General features: G+C 37.1%; 1 protein-coding gene across 1 annotated transcript in view; it reads right to left on the reverse strand.

Annotated features, from left to right (window-relative positions):
* Window positions 1–1,615: 1,615 nt before the first annotated feature.
* The window catches only part of LOC103775918 (receptor-type tyrosine-protein phosphatase delta-like), a gene marked incomplete at its 5' end in the record, with an annotated part of 43,188 nt that continues 23,866 nt past the window's right edge, over window positions 1,616–20,937 (reverse strand). The window contains 7 exon segments of the mRNA XM_008943392.1: window positions 1,616–1,780; window positions 5,061–5,270; window positions 10,483–10,573; window positions 16,287–16,546; window positions 17,444–17,541; window positions 17,974–18,104; window positions 18,106–18,547. Coding sequence (XP_008941640.1) covers window positions 1,616–1,780; window positions 5,061–5,270; window positions 10,483–10,573; window positions 16,287–16,546; window positions 17,444–17,541; window positions 17,974–18,104; window positions 18,106–18,547 — 1,397 coding nt within the window.

The raw sequence follows: 20,937 nt of genomic DNA on the forward strand, positions 1-20,937 counted from the left end.
GAATTTACAGCTTATAGCTGAAAATAGAAAAATAAATAAATACATATGGACATTTGCCTGAACAGTTCTAGTACCAGTAGTAAATAACAGATAGAAAATGTGTCTCCCATTTTCAGTGAATAGCAATCTCTTCATACTACTGATGAACAAATTTTACCTGCTCATTTGTGGAACATGCCTGTTTTGTTTTTTTTTTTTTTTTTGTAATAGAATTGAGGATCATCATTATGGTTCCATAAATGTAAACAATATTTCCAGAAGCAGTTACAAATTTGCTTTATATGCTATTGTTTGAATTTGTTTTGCAGTATGGGAGAAGTTTTACTTTCAATACTCTAAAATAGTCAGAAGAAAGGAGTATTTCACTTTTAGCACATCTTTAATGACCAGTTTTTGAAGTGACAGACAGACACAAATGGAGGTTCAGTGGCTGCTAATCAATTAGACTGGCTGACACAGCAAGCACTAATAGAAACCTTCAGGAGACATAATATCTGCCAGTAATAGACCGTGTATTATGCTGCTGTATGATTACAGTCCCAAAGAACGTTCTATAAATTTGTATCTGTTTGGAATCCAAAGCTAAAGTTAACCCTGGACTGTTTTTTTTTTTCACACTGAACAGAGAATTCTCTTTCCAAAACCTGAAGTCAGCTCTCTAAATGCAGCTTCAGAGGTATTTGACTGGAGATGCTTAGGGTGGGAAGAGCATATATTGCAGCAGAAAATAAAATATTTACATGCAGGTGACAGCATCATAGCCACTGTTTTAAAAGACATACTTAATTTAAAGAAATGATCCCTAGAGTGCTCTCCACTCTGAAAAGGTCACAGCATCTTTACAGCATTCTCCAATTATACTTTTACCATTATATTTAAAAAAAAAATTAGAAAAAAAATTAAACTATTAAAATAAACTTTGCTGTTTTGATTCAATATCTTGACCCTGTGAACTCATTTACACCATAAAAGGCTGCTATATATAAAGGCATTGTATACAGTTTCATCTAGTATCTTGTAAGGCAGAGGAAAGTCCTTTGTATAATGCCAAACCTACATCTGTGTCATATACAGTGAAAGAAGAATAAGTGAAGACTGATCCCATTGCAAGATTAGTAGAAAACAGCTACTGATGTTTCTTTAATCTCTCAGTTAGAGCTTCAAGTTCATATAGATACACTGCCAAATTGAGGCCAACTGTCAAAAGTAAAAATCAAATTACTTGAGTGGAGACAAAAATCACATTTAACATCGAGCTGAATGTAGCCCCTAATGTAATACCATTACACATCAAAAAAATAAGTTTGAAAAAGTCAAATGTGCCAGTTCCATACATATTTATATGCAAGCACATTTTCTTTACAGTAGAAAAATGTACCCACATTCCTGTAATTATTGGAAACTTTCAGTCAATCTACTAAAATTTCTGCAGTGTTCTGCAAACCATTCCTAAACATGGAAATATCCCAAATATTCCAAATACAGAAATTTCCTAAAGCAACTACAGTTACTACTGTATAGTACAGTTAAAAAAAAAAAAAAAAAAAAGGGAACAGTATTACAAAATGGCCAAAATATGAGAAAGTTATGCATCTGGTATAACTAAAAGATAAACTTACCTTTTATAAAGAAGTATAGCAATGACAATACAGATGATAAACACCACTGCAAGAACTGGTCCAACAACCCAAATCAAGCCTTCTTCCTCATCTGTAATTGGTTGCGGATCAAGATCCATTGACACAACAGGATCAGAATACGGGCTGGTTGCATACATAGTCTATACAAATAATAATAAAAAGTCTTACTTAATGATAAAGGAGTGCACTGAAAATATTAACTATCCTGTATCTGAAATAAATCTTACAAGAGGCAATGAACTTAGCCATGCAAAACCACTATTTTTCTTCAAATGAGGCAGTATATATAAACTTGCAAACTAAACAGTGTGTTGTCATTACTATCTTTATTTTGTGGTCCACGTGTTAGCAGTGATCTGCAGACAAACAAAGTAACACAGCCTTTCACAGAAAACTTCAACTTAAGCAAAAAAGGAGAAAATGAACTAGTAGGACACTGAGGAATATAACCCATCAGTTACTTATTTTGGATTTTTAGTTTCATACTGACTTAATGCTAGTGCTTCATGCAAGATATGAAAAGATACTTCTGAAAGAATGAGACTACTATAGGTAAAAACAAAAGGTACTGAATGTCGGAGGTTCCCAGAATAAGGTTCTATGGCAATAGTAGGGTACAATTTGATCAGTCAAAACCTGTCTGACAAATAATATTCTTACAGAAGATGAAGACAACCTGAATTTAAGATGAAAAAATGGGGAGGCCACTGCAGGATGTGAAGGGAAACTAAACATTCAAAGTCTTTCTTAAGAATGGAAATAGAACTATGAGCCAACAGAGGCTGTTCAAAATCCTTGCCTAAACTGAATGGTTTAAAGCCAGCTGTGTTAGGGTAAAACCTGTGAAAAGAAAATAACACCCTTTTTCATTCTGGTCTGACCTGAGATGTCTCATCTATGGCTGAGTGTAGAGTTAAAACTACAGACAGGTGAGGTTGCAAAGCCAACCTGCTAAAACTGGACCATATAAAGAACTCTGAGCTACAGTAAAGTCAGAAGTGGAGAACGGTTTGTACTTATTTCTTGTCGTTGCTGGAATGTCCTCACCAACACTAAACCAGGACGTGAACTACAGTTCTTGCAAAGGATTTAACAATTTGATTCAGCAGTAGATCAGGAATGGTAGCTAAAATAGAATAAGATAACCACGAGGAGAGATTAAATTTTCATTTACCATGGTTGCACCGTATTCTGAGAGATGCCCTAAGCCGGGACAAGTGTTATCAAAGGAGACATGGTTTTTTACACTTCATTTGGCCTTCTTTTGGGCTCTGGGCTACAACAGTGTCTGGGTTTAAAGCTAGAGATAGGATTAGGATTAGCAAAATTGAGGCATTTACGTAAGCTAGTCCTGAGCTAGCAGCTACGCCAACCGTGTCCAGTTATGTTATGCTCTTTTACTAAACCTGGAACCAATTGTTTTAAGAGTCTGTGATTGCTGTTTGGGAGAGTCTCTGTGTTCCACTCCTGAAACACCTGAGCTGACTTTTTTTCCCAGCTTCAGTATTCTCAAAAGATAGAAAAAAGCCTACTGCTAAAGAAAGTCTTCGTATTTAGACTCTTCCTTCAAAGCAGGCAGAAAAAAAGTGCCTGGAAAGGGATACAGAGGAATACTGAAGACTAACAGTACAAACTCTTATTACCTGTTCTCTATTATATAGGACTTTGCTTTTAATTTTCAGCCTTCCTGTATCAATGACTAATTTAAACTTAATATTTTGCAAAATTTATGCACTCTTTTTTTCCTTCCTCTTGATAACATGCTTAACATATTTATAGACTGCAATCATAAACTCTCTCAGCTTCCATTTTACTAAGTTAAACAAATTCAGACTTTCTCATGTCATCATGTAAAGCAAGATCTCAATTTTCCCAATCAACAGAGAGATTTTGTGTTCTCTGAAGAAGAAACCTTATGTAAAAAGTATTTTGAATATCTGGAAAAACATCTCTCATAAGTTACAGCTCATACACCAGCAGGATTTAGTCCCAGAAAAAAAAGAAAGAAAATCAGATGTATTGAAAACAGATACACTTGAGCATTGGGAATTAAAGCTCACTCACCTTTACAAACTCTTCACTGTCTGTGACTACCTCATGCTACTTCATTCCATATATGTTTCAGATGGCATGAAATGAGATATTGTCCATATTTTAAGTTTAGTAATGTTTTTGGAAATCTTCAGCAGTAGGACCCTGGATATATTATGCCATAGCAGCCTTTTCAGCTATATATTTACACCTATATTTATTCCTGCTTTTCCATCCTGCTTTTTCTCTACAAAGTTATGACCTTAGAATTATGGGAAATTACCAATGCTTTAATTAATATAGAAAAATAAATAAGAAAAAGTACATTTTATTGAAAAGACCAATTTTAGTACAGTTAGCTTCTGACACAGAATTTTGACCATGTAACTTTGTAGCCAACGGCTGCCTATTTTGTCCAGTTGGAACCTTTCTGGTGCAGTGCTGTCAGAATTCTCTGTCTATGCAGTGATTCTCAAAAAGTGAAAGGGGAACTTCTCATTTATCTTAGAGCTTCTGGGAGGCGCACTTGTTTTATTTTCAAAAGAAGCTATTTACCTAAAAGTATTCAGATTTATACTACTCAGTGTGTATAGGTAGGCAAATTTTATTGCCATCAAGAATACAATTGTAAGGTTACAGACTGGAAGCATTTGACTAGAATTTGGATTACTGGTGTAGTGGTTTCAAGTGGTTCAAACAGCAAATGTTCCTTTCAGGTTTAGGTACCAATTAGAAAGACAACTTAATACTGTATGATACAATGTTAATGTGTACTGCATCTTGTTTCAAGAGTCCTATACTTTTTTTTTTTTCCTTTTCCTATGTCACATGCACTAGATTAACTCAAGCATAAAGGGACACAACTACAAGATTAATTACATAAAGAGAAACGACAGATCATTATTTAGCTTACCTCAGGAATCTTCTTTATTAATGAATTTTTTTTCTAACTTTCCAACAATGTTGTGATAGAATAGTTAAGAAATGAGTTCAACTAAAGAAGCTAGCTCTGCATGTCTCTGATTCAATGGATCTTTCCAAGGTGAGAGGAACTCTTTTTTAAATACATTGAGAAAGATGCTCCTGTAAAGTTCATGCCTCAGAACCTCTGCCAATGATCTCAAAGACCAGAGCATGTAATTTGTGAAGGATCACAACACAGCTAATGAAAAATGTGTTCATCAGGTTTCAGTTATACACAGAAGTAACACATAAAAATACAAGCAAAATTGCACAGATCAAGGAACTAATTGGAACTAAGCAAGGAAACACTCACTTTGGAGATACTCTGATATATATTGCAAACCCCCCCAGCTTTTGGGAGGTGGAATTAGCATTGAAAAAATATGGAAAGTTAATTTGGGGATTGAAAAATGTTAACTAACTTACAGATTCTGAGTGCTCCATTACAGCCAGCACAAAGAAGACATACTCTTGACCACTCTGCAGTTGCTTATTCTCAAAGCCACCATAATGCTTCTTATCCCCCAGTGTGAACTCAGTAGGAAGAACTTCAAAGTGAGCTGCAATATATGGCTTTAATTCAACTTCCCTCCTAAGACGAATGCTTCTGCGTTTCCTAGCTATTTCCTTAAGCAGCTATAGAATGAAGGAGGGAGAAGGAGGAGCAGATGCAGGGAGGAGGGAAAGAAGAGGGGGTGGCAAAGAGAGAGGTGAGGTAGAGGGAGAGGACAGGGGAAAGGAAGAGGAAGGGAGGAAGAAGGATGGGAAGAGAGAAGGAGGGAGAGAGAACAGAGAGATAATGTAAACAATTGTAATGTAACTTATTGACAATGTAATGAGAAAATTTAATGTATGGCCAGGCACTACGAAAACAGTTTATCCACATTTCATGAGACATATCAGTATTAGTAAATCAGCTCTTGCAAAATCTTCCAAGTTCTTGTCATCCTTTTTTAGATAAGGTACTATGTAGTAATTGGACTGCCTAGTCTACAAACATAGAACAATTAGATCAGTTTTCAGCATCTGATATTGTCTTTGGGGGGAAAAAACAGCTAATGAAGCAGTGCATCTTCTCTGAGGATACATATACACACACACACACACACACCATATTGCACATTCTATATATGTGTATGTATATAACATATGAAATCAGACACAGAGTGGAATCATAGAATCATTTATGTTGGAAAGGACCCTTAAGATCATCAAGTCCAACCATAAAACCAACACTGCCAAGTCTACCACTAAACCATGTCCCTAAGTACCACATTACCAATCTTTTAAATACCTCCAGGGATGGTGATGCCACCACTTCCATAGGCAGGCTGTTCCAATGCTTGAGAACCCTTTTGGTGAAGAAGTTCTCCTAACATCCAATCAAAACCTCTCCTGGTCCAAACTGAGGCTGTTTTGTCTTTTTCTATCAGTTCCTACATGGGAGAACAGACTAACCCTCCCCTCATTACAACCTCCTTCTGGGTAGTTGTAGAGAGTGATATGGTCTCCCCTCAGCTTCCTTTTCTCTAGGCTAAACAACCCCAGTTCCTTCAGCTGCTTCTTGTAAAACTTATGCCACGGACCTTTCAGCAGCTTTGTTGTCCTTCTTTAGACATGCTCCATTTCCTCAATGTCCTTCTTGGAGTAAGGGGCCACAAACTGAACAAAGTACTCCACATACAGTCTTACCACTGCAGAGTACAAGGGGACAATCCTTTCCCTAGTCCTGCTGGCCATACCATTTCTTATAAAAAACAGGATGCTGTTTGGTCGCCTTGGCCACCTGGGCACACTGCTGGCTCATGTTCAGCCAGCTGTTGAACAGCATCCCAGGTCCTTTTCTGCTGAGCTACTTTCCATACACTCTTCCCCAAGCCTGTAGTGTTTCATAAGACCCAAGTGCAGGACCTGTCACATGGCCTTGTTGAACCTCATATTACAGGCCTTCAACCCAGCCTGTCCAGATTCCTCTGTAGAGCCTCCCTAACCTCAAGCAGAGCAAAACACCCACCTAACTTGGTGTCAAGTTAGACACCAGACACTTCAGACTTACTGAAGGTGCTCTCAGTTCCCTCATACAGAACACTGATAAAAATATTAAACAGAACTGGCCCCAGTACTTAGTCCCAGAGAACACCATTTGCAGCTGGCCATAAACTGGAGTTAAATCCATTCATCACCAGTCTCTGGCCCAGCCATCCATCTAATTTTTTATCCAGTGAAATGTGTGCCCATCCAAGCCCTGAGCAGCCAGTTTCTCCAAGAGAATGCTGTGGGAAATGGTGTCAAAAGCTTTACAGAAGTCCAGATAAACAACAGTCTTTTCTTCATCCACTAAGTGGCTCACCTGGTCATAGAAGGAGATCAGGTTAGTCAAGCAGAACCTGTGTTTCATGAACACATGCTGGCTGGCCCTGATCACCTGGTTGTCCTGTATGTGCCATGTGATGCCACTCAAGATGACCTGCTCCATAACCCTCCATGGCACTGAGGTCAGACTGACAGGACTGCGGTTTCCTGGATTGTCCTTTCAGTCCCTCCTGTAGATGGGTGTCACATTTGCCAACCTCACAGATTAATTATTTATTATATCAGTGAAATGCTTATTCAATATCTTTTATCACTTTAGATATAATGGCATTCAACAATTAGTCTGATTTGATTACTGAACTTTTCCTGGGTGGTGAGCGCTGACTTCTATGGCCTCTACACGGATCCCTTAATTTTTCACTTAGGAAAACTATTCCAATATCCTGTAGTCTCAGACTGAAATCATATTTTTTTCTAGGGTCACACAGTCATTTTAGGCTTTTCAGCACACAAACAGTGCTAATACAAGAGATTAGCATAAACTTCTTTAAGTGGAGATAAATCTTCAGAGATAGACAGAAATCAATAAAAAAAAGAGATATAAATCTAATCTTCACTATATATATTCATTTTAAATAACATGTTTAGTTAGAGAAGCTCTCTCTTGGTTCAGGCTCTTCTTCAGTGTTAGGGATAAACTTAGGTGTGTTTATGTGTAGATATAAATTTTGTCTGTGACAGTGATTACACATGACGGAATAAATCTAAGGTGAACCTCTGGCTTCACTCACGTTTCAGATGGAGTTGTTGCCAAATGTCATTACTTGGACATAGGTCTCCTCTTGTACTTTATACCAGGATTTCAATAAAATTACTGAATTGATTGAAGACTTACCATGCAGGCTTTTATTTATATTTTATTGCTTACAAATCTAAAGCAATCCTGTGAGGTAATACTTAGTGCATATCATAGCATTTTGTTTATATTTCATTTATTTGTGTGACATATCTATTTAAAGTCACTAGATCTCCTGATATTCAAAATAAAAAGAAATTTTTCGTTCAGAAAAAAGGGCTATATATCTAATAAATATTATTTTCAGATACACAATATCTAGTCCATTGTCTGCTTTTTAAAATTTCTTCATCTGTTTCTTTCAGAACTGAGATTCAAGGAATTAGGAAGATTTCATAGCTACAATAAGGCTTGAGAGTCTTTCAGACTGATCCATTATGTACTGGCATTAACACTCCATAGTGGTGTTTTCAGTAAATACTTTTCTTCACACAATCTAAGCAAAGTATTTGGAATATATACTTTGGAAAAGTTATTGCCCAGCCCTTTCTGATACTAGCCAGATATCTGAGATTGTAAAAAGGTATGCATAAGTATCATCACTTGACCATCAGGAACTATTTGCTCAAAGAGTAGTGTGGTTAGTGTTTGTGGGTTTTTAATCTAATTTATTTATTGTGCCACTGTTTTCCCATGTTTGTCAGGAATAGTACATCTAAGAACAATATACATGTATTTTCTAAAGCTGGAAATAAAACAGACTATTAAATAATAGAAATAGGGTGAGTTAGCATGAAACACAGTCACTGCCTGCTTTCAATTTTTTTTCCTACTCAGTACTTACTATATGTATTAGTGGCAATTGTAAAATATATATCAAAGGTTTTAGCTCTTTACCAGAAATAATTTTCATTTTCCAGTCAATGCATATCTTATTTCTTCCACCATTAATTCTACAATGTGGTCTCAATTATATCAGTAGAAGTGGGAAACAACCCATCCTGACCCAAATATTTCTGAATTAATAAATGCTTTTTATCAATCTGTTATACAGATTAATGCACTGCAACTTGCAGGATGATTAAAATGACCCTTTGTTATGGGTATCAGCAGGACCTGCAGAATATAACTGCCAAAAAGTCCAATGTCATCTGGCACCTACCATTTAATCTATGAATGCTGCTGAATGTGACTACAGTCTTTGGATGTTGAAAATGGGTAGTAGTATTAAATCAGTTTTATATTACTGTATGGATCTTTCTGTCAAGACTTCTACTGTTTAACCATATTTGATGTCACCTAGGACTATGATCATGAGGAGATGGCATTTACAGTCAAAGTTCTTTTACAGCGAAGAAGCTAATAGATCAAAGCAAGATACCACTGCAAAAGAATCAAATGATATCACAGTATCACAGAATCACAGAATGTTAGGGGTTGGAAGGGACCTCCAGAGATCCTCAAGTCCAACCCCCCTGACAGAGTAGGACCATCTAGTCTAGGGCAGGTCACACAGGAACGCATCCAGACGGGTCTTAAAAGTCTCCAAGGAAAGAGACTCTACAACCTCCCTGGGGAGCCTGTTCCAGTGCTCTGGAACCCTTACAGTAAAGAAAAAGAAACGAGAAGAGCAAACACAGACTTCAATCAATCAGCAGCAGTTACAAAAACTGTACTGATTGTATTATAGTGAAGCATGTGGTGAAACATCTCTGTAACATAAAACTCCTGAATCCATCAAAAGAAAATGGAAAAATAAACAGAATTCAGTCAAAAGATCACTAAATCAGAAGTAAAGAAATTTACTTTGATCTCTGGTCTTTGAATTGCAGAGATATTACATGCACAAATTACCATAGCATTTGAATGAGATTTAAAATCCTAGCCAGATACAACAATAACACCACCACCACCACTTGTCTTCTGTACAGGGCTTTCAGATGGGGCTCTCGAAAGAGCTTTACAATGATAAATATTAGTAATACCTCAAATTTACAGACTGAATGAAGAAAGAGAAGTTTGTATGAGCTATATTGTCCTTCCATAACACAGAAGACAGGACTGAATGGTGACACTATACTTTCTGGAATTATTACTATATAAATATAATAATGAATTGATTTCTGGTATTACTGGGCTTATTCCTAAAATAAAGTACTTCTATCCTTTGGGTTAATGTCATTTATAGTGTCACATAATACGTTGCTGTCTACTACTTCATTCATTTATCCATGAGCAAAAACTGTCAGTAGAATGGAGAGTATTGTAAAAGCTTTCTGACCAGAAGCACTACAGTATGTGAGAATCAAGTGAAAACACCACAAGAAGGTCAAATGTTAAACTGCAGTGCAAATTGCAAATTAGTTTTGGTTACAGGCTTAGTAAACACCCCACTAATGAACCAGACCTTTATTAGTGTTCCTATCATTGGTGATTAAGCTTTTGCCGGCAACTCACTTCACCTCCTGGACTTCTGCGTTATGCTTTACAATAGGAAAAGAATAAAATATTAATGCCAACAAAGATCAGGCACTTTGTCTGCTTTATTGCAACATAATATCTTTAATGTCTTCTAATTTAAGTAATTCAAACTTTTGTTTTAGTCCCCACAGGGTACTTCAAATATAAATATAAAATATCCTGACAACCAAAACTTCTAAATCTCGTCAGTTAATCACATACCACTAATAAGACTGCATCTTTAATAAAAGAGAAGACAACAACAAAAACATACAGTACCTCATCTAGCTCCATTTCATCTGGACTCTCCCATGGTTTAATAAACTTTCCACGAGACCTCTTCAAAGGCACAATAACTATGTAATAACCTCTGTAAAGGAAACAGTTGGATAAAAGTGAAGTTGAAGGAGGAGTAGATAAATTGTTGGTGTGGGTGTCTGTCCAGAGGAATTTAAGTGAATACCAGTATGCTGAGAGCAAACTTTTGCACACTGTTACTACACTGCAGCCTTGAAGACATAGTTGTAAAGATTCATACTCCTGAAATCAGATCCCATGTAAAACATCTGACAAACAAATGGCACTAATTACCTGCCTTTTCATGTAAACATAAATATGCATAAGAAATTTTAATTACAATGTTCTCAAATGCCTACATTTGACTGCAGTTTATTCTTTCATCTGAAATACAAGAGCTACAGGATATCTGTGCCCTGCCACCATCACACTGGGAAAAAAAAGCCCAAACTCATAAACTGAAACATATTACCATATATTTAAATACTAATTATCACCCCATCTTCCCCCAATTTCATATATAATCAGAATAGTAAGTTAACATAACGTGTTTTTTGATGTCAATATTATTATAAACAGAAACCAAAGAAGACATACCATATACTCCACCTACCCATTCTTTATTTTTGAGTTTCAACCACCCTTAGCTTTATCTGCTGAAGTATTCTGTTCACAGGTAAGAGACCTTGAAGTATGCTCTCTTTATAGCTAGGGTTTGAAAATGACATATATGAGTTTTCCTCTGAAACATTTACCTGAATATATCTTCCTTCTCCCCTCAATGGAGGCTAGTAGATTATACTTTCTAGTATATTAGAGATAAGGGGCTTTCCTTGTTTCCTTCACAAAGCCTGGATACATGTCAGGTAGATCCATAATTTCACATTAGTGTGAGGAAAAAGGTGGTAGAATCACAACTGCAGGACATCTAGGGTAGTGTAATATACATTTTCTTGCTAAACACACTTGTCAAAAAGTCAATCAGTCTCCACCTCAGCAGAGAAGGAAAGAAGCTGCTAATCTTTGTTTCTAGTAACAACAGAGCTTATTAAGACGGTGTCTCTTGCTCTCCATTATGGAAGATAATTTCAGTGGTTCATAGACCATCTTCTTCTCTTCCAGTCTGTCATGTTTTACAGTCTATTCAACCTTCAGCAGCACTGCCTATTCATTTTACTCATGCAATGCAGTTGAAAACCCTAAAGTAATTAATGAGAGTCTACAGAAAAGGACTTGCCTTACAATTGATTAAAAACTATCTCAGCCTAAACCACCTCTATAAATTATCTTTCTTCCATACCAGTGCACACCATTGGTCCATTTTAATGGTCTCTTCTTAATTAAAGCTTCATATAAAAGAAATGTAACAAACCTTTGGATATTTAACCACTGTACTAAATGCACATATCTATTAATTCTTGTGTAAAGAAATTTGAAAAAAATGTTGAGCACCAACAGGAGGTTCTGGAAACAAGAAGTGCTGGCCACAGATTTTTTAATTCTGCTCACTTAATGTATTCAGTATTGAAATAAAGTCTACAGCATATATTCTTATAGAAACAATATGATAGATCACCTTGTACACTGATGCTCTAACTCAAAAGTAGTAAGGCTGGTTGAACCTAGATTTTAAACTTGAGTATGTATTTTAAAAATTTTTTGGTTACATGAATAACAAATCCTAGTGAATGCTGATGTATCAGCATTCAATAACTACATATATGCATACAGTAACTACAAACTACATACCTTTTCTTTAACAGATGCCTAAGAATCAAGACAAAAAGCAACTGAGAACTGACCCCTATATGTCTTTCAGACATTAAAGACATATCTGCTGGGTGAACTGCACAGCAGTCTCCTTTTTTCTTTTTTTTTTTTTTTAAGCTATCAGTGTCTTACGTTTTTTTCAATCAAGGAACATCTAGCATGTAAATGTTACTTTCACACTCCTTCACACTTTCTTCATGCATGCCTCCTACTCATAAGTTTGATCATATGCTATGATTTTCAGCAAAACCAGAGTATTTTAAAACTGGAAGTACATCAACAACAAGCAGAAAAAATGAAATTGTTCACATAAATATACAGTGCTGCAAACTGTAAAGGATAACAAAATTCTGTTATTTCTAGCTAGCTCCAGAAAATTCATCATCTCCTGAAAAACATGTTTTATTATTTGTTTGTTTGGAGTTTTTTTTTTTTTTGGGGGGGGGAGAGACAGAGGATTTGTTCAGCTATTGTTTGAACTACTGAGTATTATAAAAGAGAAACTCTTCCACAAAACTCTGGTTTTACCTAAGAGTTTGTAAAGATGGAAGAGATTTGGAGAAACATGAATTTTCCTTTACAAATAAAAATTGCTTTGAATTAGCCCAAAATGATACCGGAAGATGAAGACACTGCTCACTTGAGATGATACCAGCAAAAGAGATCCATTTTACCTAGCATAAGGTGAGCTATGCTCCAATTTCTATGCTGTATCACCATCAAATATTGAAATAATGGAAGTTACTTCTACCATCTTGAATAAATTACAAAGGCTTCTATATCATTACCCTCAACCCCATTAGTATTTTCTTATAATTTGTTTGAGCAAACCATTAACTGTTTCACCTTCTGTGTAATTAGTGTTATTGGAAGATTCTCTGTGCATAGTACTTCATAGTGAGATAGAGACAATCATGAGCGTATAATGTACCCACAGAGGAACTGCAACTGTAAAAATGTCAATATTGCTATATATAGAATTGTTCTTTTCATACAAAGACTACAGCTGCAACAATCTTACTGACTCTAGAAAGAATCAGGTTATTTTGTTTTTCTGTCTCAAGCCTGATCACATCTTCTTAAGTGACAGATACAGAAGGAAGGAGATACATTATGTGCAAAATTGGCAGTTGGACCCCATAGGTGTAATATACCTTTCCTTATGTCACTCAGCCTCTTAGCTCTTTTCCCACTGTTACCTTCTGCTACTGTTTGACCAGCTACCCTGAACTTTCTTCTCTCAGTGAATGCTCTGCCTCATAAATCTTTTTTGACTCATTCCATCTTCAGTCTTCCTTAGCTGCATTTGTTACTGACCGCATCTTATTCAATCTAATGATAATGGGTACATTTTTCAGTTTTTCACCCCTTTAATGTCTCAAAGTCATTTCTTTTTTGACCTCATCTACCTCAAAATCCTCAGTCAGTACTGAAAATGGGGAGTAGCTTTCTACAAAGCTGTCAGTAAAAATCCACCAGGGAGAGGACAAGTTGAATCCCCAACAATATTTAAAGACTTGCTCATTTTCCTCCCCATTTCCTTTACGTTACACATGGAAACCTTACAGACCAACAAGAATCACTATAAGCAGAGCAATAACACTTATTGATTGCACCACACTTCATGGGGTTTTTTTGGCAAATCTTTATTTTCTAACCTTTCTAATCCCTGCTGACTGTGTGCTGTCAGCTCTGTAGTCCTATTTTTGTCTCCTGATTTGAGTTAGAACAGAACAAATTCTCTTCAGTGATTTTACTTTTCAGCTAAGTCTCTTCAAAGCAACTGCACTTTCTGAAGGTAACAGCAGATTTTTGCACACAGTGTCTGCTTCTGGTCATGATAATGCTTATAACACAGATTGATGTGCAGAATGGGTCTTTCTTATACTTGCCCCTGTGCAGACCAAGGCCGCTGCTAAATCTTGTGTAGCACTTTCAGGGTCTAGAAAGTAAAAGGCTGCACCTGATGGGAAGATCAGACAGGACAGGTGACCTTAAACTGACCAGTGAGGCATTCCATCCTATCTCTATCGTATTCACTATAAAGCTGAGGGATCAAGAGGGTCAAGCTCTTTTCTTCAACGGCTGGCATCTGAGGAGGACTCTGTCTGTTCTGCCTTTGATCTTGATCCATGTGTTCCTGAATCCAGGTCCAGAATCCAGCTCCTCAGTCCAGTTCCCATCCTCAATCCGGTTCCCATCTGCTGCTCAGTCCAGTCTGTGATTTCCCCACTGTCTATATACAGCATCAGTGGTGACAGTGATGTAATTGCCATCAGCAGGAGGGCTCGGTTCAGTATTGGTTTGTGTATATATGCATACATTTCACTTTATTACTATTTTCATCAATTTTAGTTTTCTTTTCCAAACCTTAAGTCTTTCTGCCTTATTTCCTTTTTCTTCCTCTTTGGGAAGGGAGAGAATCACAGAACCACACAGAATCACAGAATCACTACGGTTAGAAAGGACCTTCAAGATCATCAAGTCCAACCATTATCTAACTCTACCAGGCCACTTCTACACCATACCCCTGAAGCACCTGATCTAGATGGCTTTTAAATGCATCCAGGGATGGGGATTCAACCACTTTCCTGAGAAGCCTTTTCCAGTGCTTGATCACTCTTTTGTTCCAATTGTCTAACCTAAATCTCCCCTGGTGTAACTTAATACCATTGCCTCTTTTCATGTCAGCTGTGGCATGTAAGAAAAGGCCAACACTGGCCTACCTACAACCTCCTTTCAGGTAGCTGTAGAGAGCAATAAGGTCTCCCCTCAGCCTCCTCTTCTTCAGGCTGAAGAACCCCAGTTCCCTCAGCCACTCTTCATAAGGCTTATCCTCAAGACCCTTCACCAGCTTTGTTGCCCTTCTCTGGACCCTCTTCAGAATCTCAGTTTCCCTCTTGTACTGTGGGTGTCCCAAACTGGACACAGTGCTCAAGATGCGACCTCACCAGCACTGAGTACAGTGGGATGATCACTTCTCTACTTCTACTGACGGCACTAGTCCTGATACAAGCCACGATGCCATTGGCCTTTTTGGCCACCTGGGAACATTGCTGGGTCATGTTCAGCTGGCTGTCAATCAACACCACTCTGGCCCTTTATATGCTGAGCAGCTTACCAGCCCCTCTTCCCCAAGTCTATAGTTTTGAAGGGGGTTGCTGTGGTCTAAGTGCAGGACTTGGCTTGTTCAGTCCACAACTGGTAACTGGTTTCCTCAATCTCTCTTTGATATTTGAAATCAGTGATGGAACACATAATTCTTCTCCATATATTTCCACCTAGATTTTACTCAGACATATATACTTAGTTCCAGTTGGAAGAGACCTCCAATGATTGTCTAGTCCAACTGTTTGACCACTTCAGGGCTAACCAAAAGTTAAAGCAAATTATTAAGGGCATTGTCCAAATGCCTCTTCAACATTTACAGGCTTGGGGCATTGATCACCTCTCTAGGAAGCCTGCTACAGGGTTTGATCATCTTTTCAACGAAGACATGTTTCCTAATGTCAAATCTGAACCTCCCTTGGTGGAACTTTGAACCATTTCCACATGTCCTATCACTGAAAAACAGCAAGATCAGCACTTCCCTCTCCACTCCTCCTCAGGAAGCTGTAGAGAACAATGAGGTTGCCCCTTAGCCTCGTTTTCTCTAAACTAGGCAATCCCAAAGTCCTAGCTGTTGTTCACAGGACATGCATTCCAGTCCTATCACCAGCTTTGTTGCCCTCCACTGGACACATTCTGGGACATTAACAACTGAATCTGGAATTTGTTCTTGTTAAATTTCATGCCATTGATGACTGTCCAATGCTCCATTCTATCCAGATCCCTCTGCAAGGCCTCTTGTTCCTCAAGAGAGTCAACAGCACCTCCCAGTGCTAATGCAGAGTGCTGTACTCTCTGTACTATTATGAAGAATAAAGCCCTGGTCCACCACTGGAACTCTAAATTTTATTAATAGTAAAAATAATTGTCTTTCTGGAGATAAAACCAACAGTATGTAATTCACTCACTTTATATTCTCATTTGAAGGTACTTCTGGAAGTTCCACAGTTATCATGCCGTCTAAGTTGGTCTTTCCAATGAAGACTGGCTTGGTGCGAAGCACGTCTGGTGCAGTCTTTGCTGTCACTCTGTGCTGAAGACCTCCAGCGCTATTCCCTCTATTCGTCAGCACAAATGAATACGATGTCTCGGGCTTCAAGTTAGTGATCAGCTTTTGGGTAGCACGTCCATCAACCTCTACCACCATTTTGCCATCATCATAGAGGATCTAAGTTAATATATAAATTGAAGGTGGTTTCCATTACTAAAAGAAGGCAACTGATACGGTCACAGTGAATTCAGGACTGAACCTAGCCATAAATTTAAAATGAAAGTTAGTGGGCATTTTAGGCTGGATGATAGTACTGAATTCACTACTGCTATTAAAGAGGAAAAAGAGAACGACATTAATTTAAAGCAGTGTAAGCAATCCCAAAATACAACTTCACATATTCAAATTCAGTAGCTTTGCTTGAACCCTGCATTTCTATCAAGGCACACTTGTTGTTAAAGGTACATTTACATTTTCATTCACACTCCTTATTCAGAAAGATGTTTGCAACATTTAGTTCATAAAATACTGCTCCTCACTTCCCACTACCTGAGATGACCCAAGTGATGGAGAATAATGCAGAAAAAATACCAGCCAGCCTGCAGGTCACACTGAGTCTTTTAGCTGGCGAATGTTACAGTTAGTGGAGTAAACAAGTTCTAATGCAAAAATGTGGAGAGGTAAATGTGAGGAGACAAAAACCAAAATGGTGCTCAGTTACAGTCACTACAGAAATGACAAATAAAAAGAAAAGTATTCTTTTCTTTCACTGTTTTTTTTTTTTTTTCTAAAACGTAGTAGCAAGGAACTAAAAATCAGCAACGACTTCATACCACATACAATAACCAGTATGAGCCTGACTTGAAATACTGCTACAACAGTGGAAAGTTCATATTGTCAAATGACTGAAATTAACAGTTTGGTTCAATATGGATTATTAGTTTGCATTCTCAAATACAGTAACAGCAAAAAAAAAAAAAAAAAAAAATCGACATGTTCAGTAAGCTGCTTAACCAGGGGAATGACATCCTCTGGTTTCTGTATTTTCTCTTGTACAAATGAAAAGTAACTTACTTTGAAAGGCAAGGCTGAATTGTAATTTTCTGGAATTTCCCAGGACAGCAAAACAGAAGTCTTCATTACTGCTTTGACATGAAAATTTTTTGCAAACACTGCTGGAAAAAAAAGAAACAATGTATATAAACAACATCTTGGAGCTTAGAATTTGCCATATTTCCACTGCTGCCTGGGAGTATTGGCTTTCCATTTTGGTCAAAAAGCACCGAGGATTCAATTATCCCACCTGTTTCCTCACATTTAAATATCACATGTTAACTCATTCTCACTCTTATCTAGTGACAAGCCAACACGTACATTTTCCTTACCTGAAAAAACTGCGAAGATGCTAGCCAGAACTTGCTGGGCAAGGGACAACTGAATTCTAAGGCATCCAAAACATATTAAGATTTACATACTTTACCTTTTGTGTTTGATGAACCTATTTTATGAATGGGCCGGTCAGTTTTACATACAGCTTCAAAAATACTGATATCCAAAGACTGATACTCCTTTAAAGGTCAACGCCATAAGCAGACAAATCCTACCTTGATCCACGGGTAGTGTCCTGAACTGGACACTTGGACTATATGGACCAGGCCCTTTGCTTGTGTGGGCACGTACTTTTACATCATATGTAGTATCTGGTTTTAAGCCAGAAAGTGTCAAAGTGGTATCAAAGTTCAACTGGCTGGTAAGCAACATTGATATCTCTGTACAAGATGGTGTATTTGGTGATAATGCCATTTCTCTCTGCCAAGAGCGGCATCTGCCAAGTTAATTGAACTGATGTAGAAGTAGAGCTTTCCGAGCGGAGATTTTGGGGAAATCCACTGGGCACCTCTTCAGGAACAGAAATCTCTTTAACCATCTCCTCCCCAAAGCCCATTTTATTTCTAGCTGAGAGCTTGAAGATGTAAGAAGCTCCTTTATGAATGTCTGTGGCCGTGAAGTGATCTTCCTTCTCGGAGAACTCCATGGTCGTTAATGTATCCATGTCTTTCCGTCCAAACTTCAGACGATAACCCTGCAGTGGGCCAAAAGTGTCCATAGGAGGGTGCCACTGAATTAGAGCCGTGTTCATCTGTGTGTGGCTAATCACAAGCCGAGGTTTGCCTGGAACTGTAGCACAATGTTATTTAAAGATAATAAATACAAATGGAACTGCATGTACAATTCTTGAGGCTAGTTTTAGCAGGAAGAGGAAAAAATTTTTTATTCCCTCACTTTTAGTTCCACATATTACTGTCTTATGGAAAAAATAATATCTGCCTACTGCACTATTGAGTCATACAGTATAATGAATTATGATAGTAAAGCTATTTAATGTTTGTTGTTTTATTGCCTTATTGTTATTTCTAAATACAGAAAACATTCAGAAGCACAGGACTTAGGAACACAAGTCAAGGAGTAAAACTTCAAACACGTCTTATGAATGTTTCTATTTCATTTAGAAATCCTTGCCTGCAAAAAAAATGAATATTGTCCTAAGTATTCATTAACTTAATGCAAGGCACACTTCTGCCATTCCTGCAAATGGAAAAATGAATTAATGATAATAATAGTAGTAGTAGTAGTAGTAGTAGTAATGCAGAAATTACAAGTTACCAACTGTGTCTAATGTAACTTTTGCCGTTGACAGCTAAAATCTGGTAGAAAGGAAATCAGACCAAATTTATTATCCATAATCATTACTACATATGACAGAACCCTATCATTCCATTCCTGTACACAAATCACCTCTAGCATGGCTTGTTTCACCTTGGAACAGTAGCAGAGTTTGGCATTTAACTTTTTGATTGTACTGGCTTATCTCATATGATTTAATTTCCAGTGTAGTCTTGGTGCACATGACCTGGATTTCTTCTGAAGAACCCTAAACTGGAAATTTTTCTTAACCTGCACACCAGATACACTTAAATCCTTAACTGGGACCTATTGGTCCAAACTGGTGATTTGTCTCTCAGAGAAGTTCAGACTGTAAGTGCAGTGAGGACGTTCAATTTAGAGGACTGAAATCCCGTTATAGAACTTATATGATGTACATTTTTGGACCTCCAATGTCAACTGCCCTCAGCTGTTGTTTCCATTTAATGTGCATATTAATTTTTATTTATTAATTTATTAGTATTAATGCATATCTGTATATATTTAATTTACATTTTCTTTAATATTTAAATTTCAAAATAGGCTATTACAATAATTTATTTGATAATGAAGTAAATCCATAACTTTTTAGAAACTTGGTGTTTATTGTGTATCAACGCTTGACAGATCAAGAGACCAGAATAGTTTTGGGAGTAGCAGTGCCATGATAACATAGTATTCCACGAAGACTAATTAGTTCCATCTGCATTCAAAGCCTTCCCATGTGAATGTAACCACTGCATTGTGAGCTCTGGTTCCTGTATTTATAAACTTCAATGGATTTTACTACTTATCTTCAGTTCTCAGGCACCCGGCAAATCAGATTCTTTTTGTCAGAAGTTCTGGCTACCATTCCACAATGAATTAGGGATAAGGAGGGAGGAATGGCATGGGCTAAAGAATATTTGGCATTTAATAAGCTCTTTCCTCATTAGATCTCTCATTAGTTTTGACACCACTTCTAATTGCATAAGAGTTATAGCTAGTTTTTATATAAACTTTCCAAATATCCTTCCTTTCAAATGTCTGGTTCGCCTGCAAGTATTATTACCAGGAATTTTGTGAGTTTTTTTTTCCATACACTTTCTGCTGTGTAAATAATATGTCTGATTAGTTCTGACTTCTCCTCTTTGATTGTTACAGGTCTTTACGGAACAACAAAAAAAAAAGGCTGTGAAGGCCTTTTGCAGGACAAATTTTCCTCTACATTCTAACTGTTACTGAAATCAATGGAGTATATAAAAGAGGAGTCCACACAAATAGAATAATAACTCCTTTAGCTTTCTAGAGGAGAGACTGCTGGAAGGTGTCACTAAATTATTATTGTGATAAATTGCTTTTTTTGTCCTGTGGCAGACCTCATAGTTAGAACTATTTTTTAACCTTTGTGGTAACAACAGAGAAAGAAAGAAATTACTACTTGCTCTTGATCAGAATAGGAAAACTAATAAAGCTTACTTATCCAATAAAACACTTTGTGATTAAAATGGTAGAAAACAATGGTACCTATTTTTTTAGTATGGACCGTATCTGATCTTGCAAAGTATATGTATTTCCTTTTTGGTAACATGCAAGCACCGATAGAGGAAAAAAATGCTTTTCTCTTTCTCTTTTTATTTTCAGATAGCTTTGAGTTAACATTTTTTTTTAGTATGATCAGTTGTGAATATTACAGTCTTGTGGGAAAAAACAGCAGGATTCTGTGCAGTTTAATATATAGTAGCATCACAGAAGAGCTTTATCTAGAAACTTCTGCTAATACTACCTGAATTTACCAGGAGTCCAAATGAAGTGAAATTTCCCGTGAAAAAAATATACTCTTATCTAGTGAAATCCACCTCCATTATTACACAACAAGATATCCT

The sequence above is a fragment of the Merops nubicus genome, unplaced genomic scaffold (genome assembly GCF_000691845.1).
Source record: "Merops nubicus isolate BGI_N331 unplaced genomic scaffold, ASM69184v1 scaffold10107, whole genome shotgun sequence".
NCBI lineage: Eukaryota > Metazoa > Chordata > Aves > Coraciiformes > Meropidae > Merops > Merops nubicus.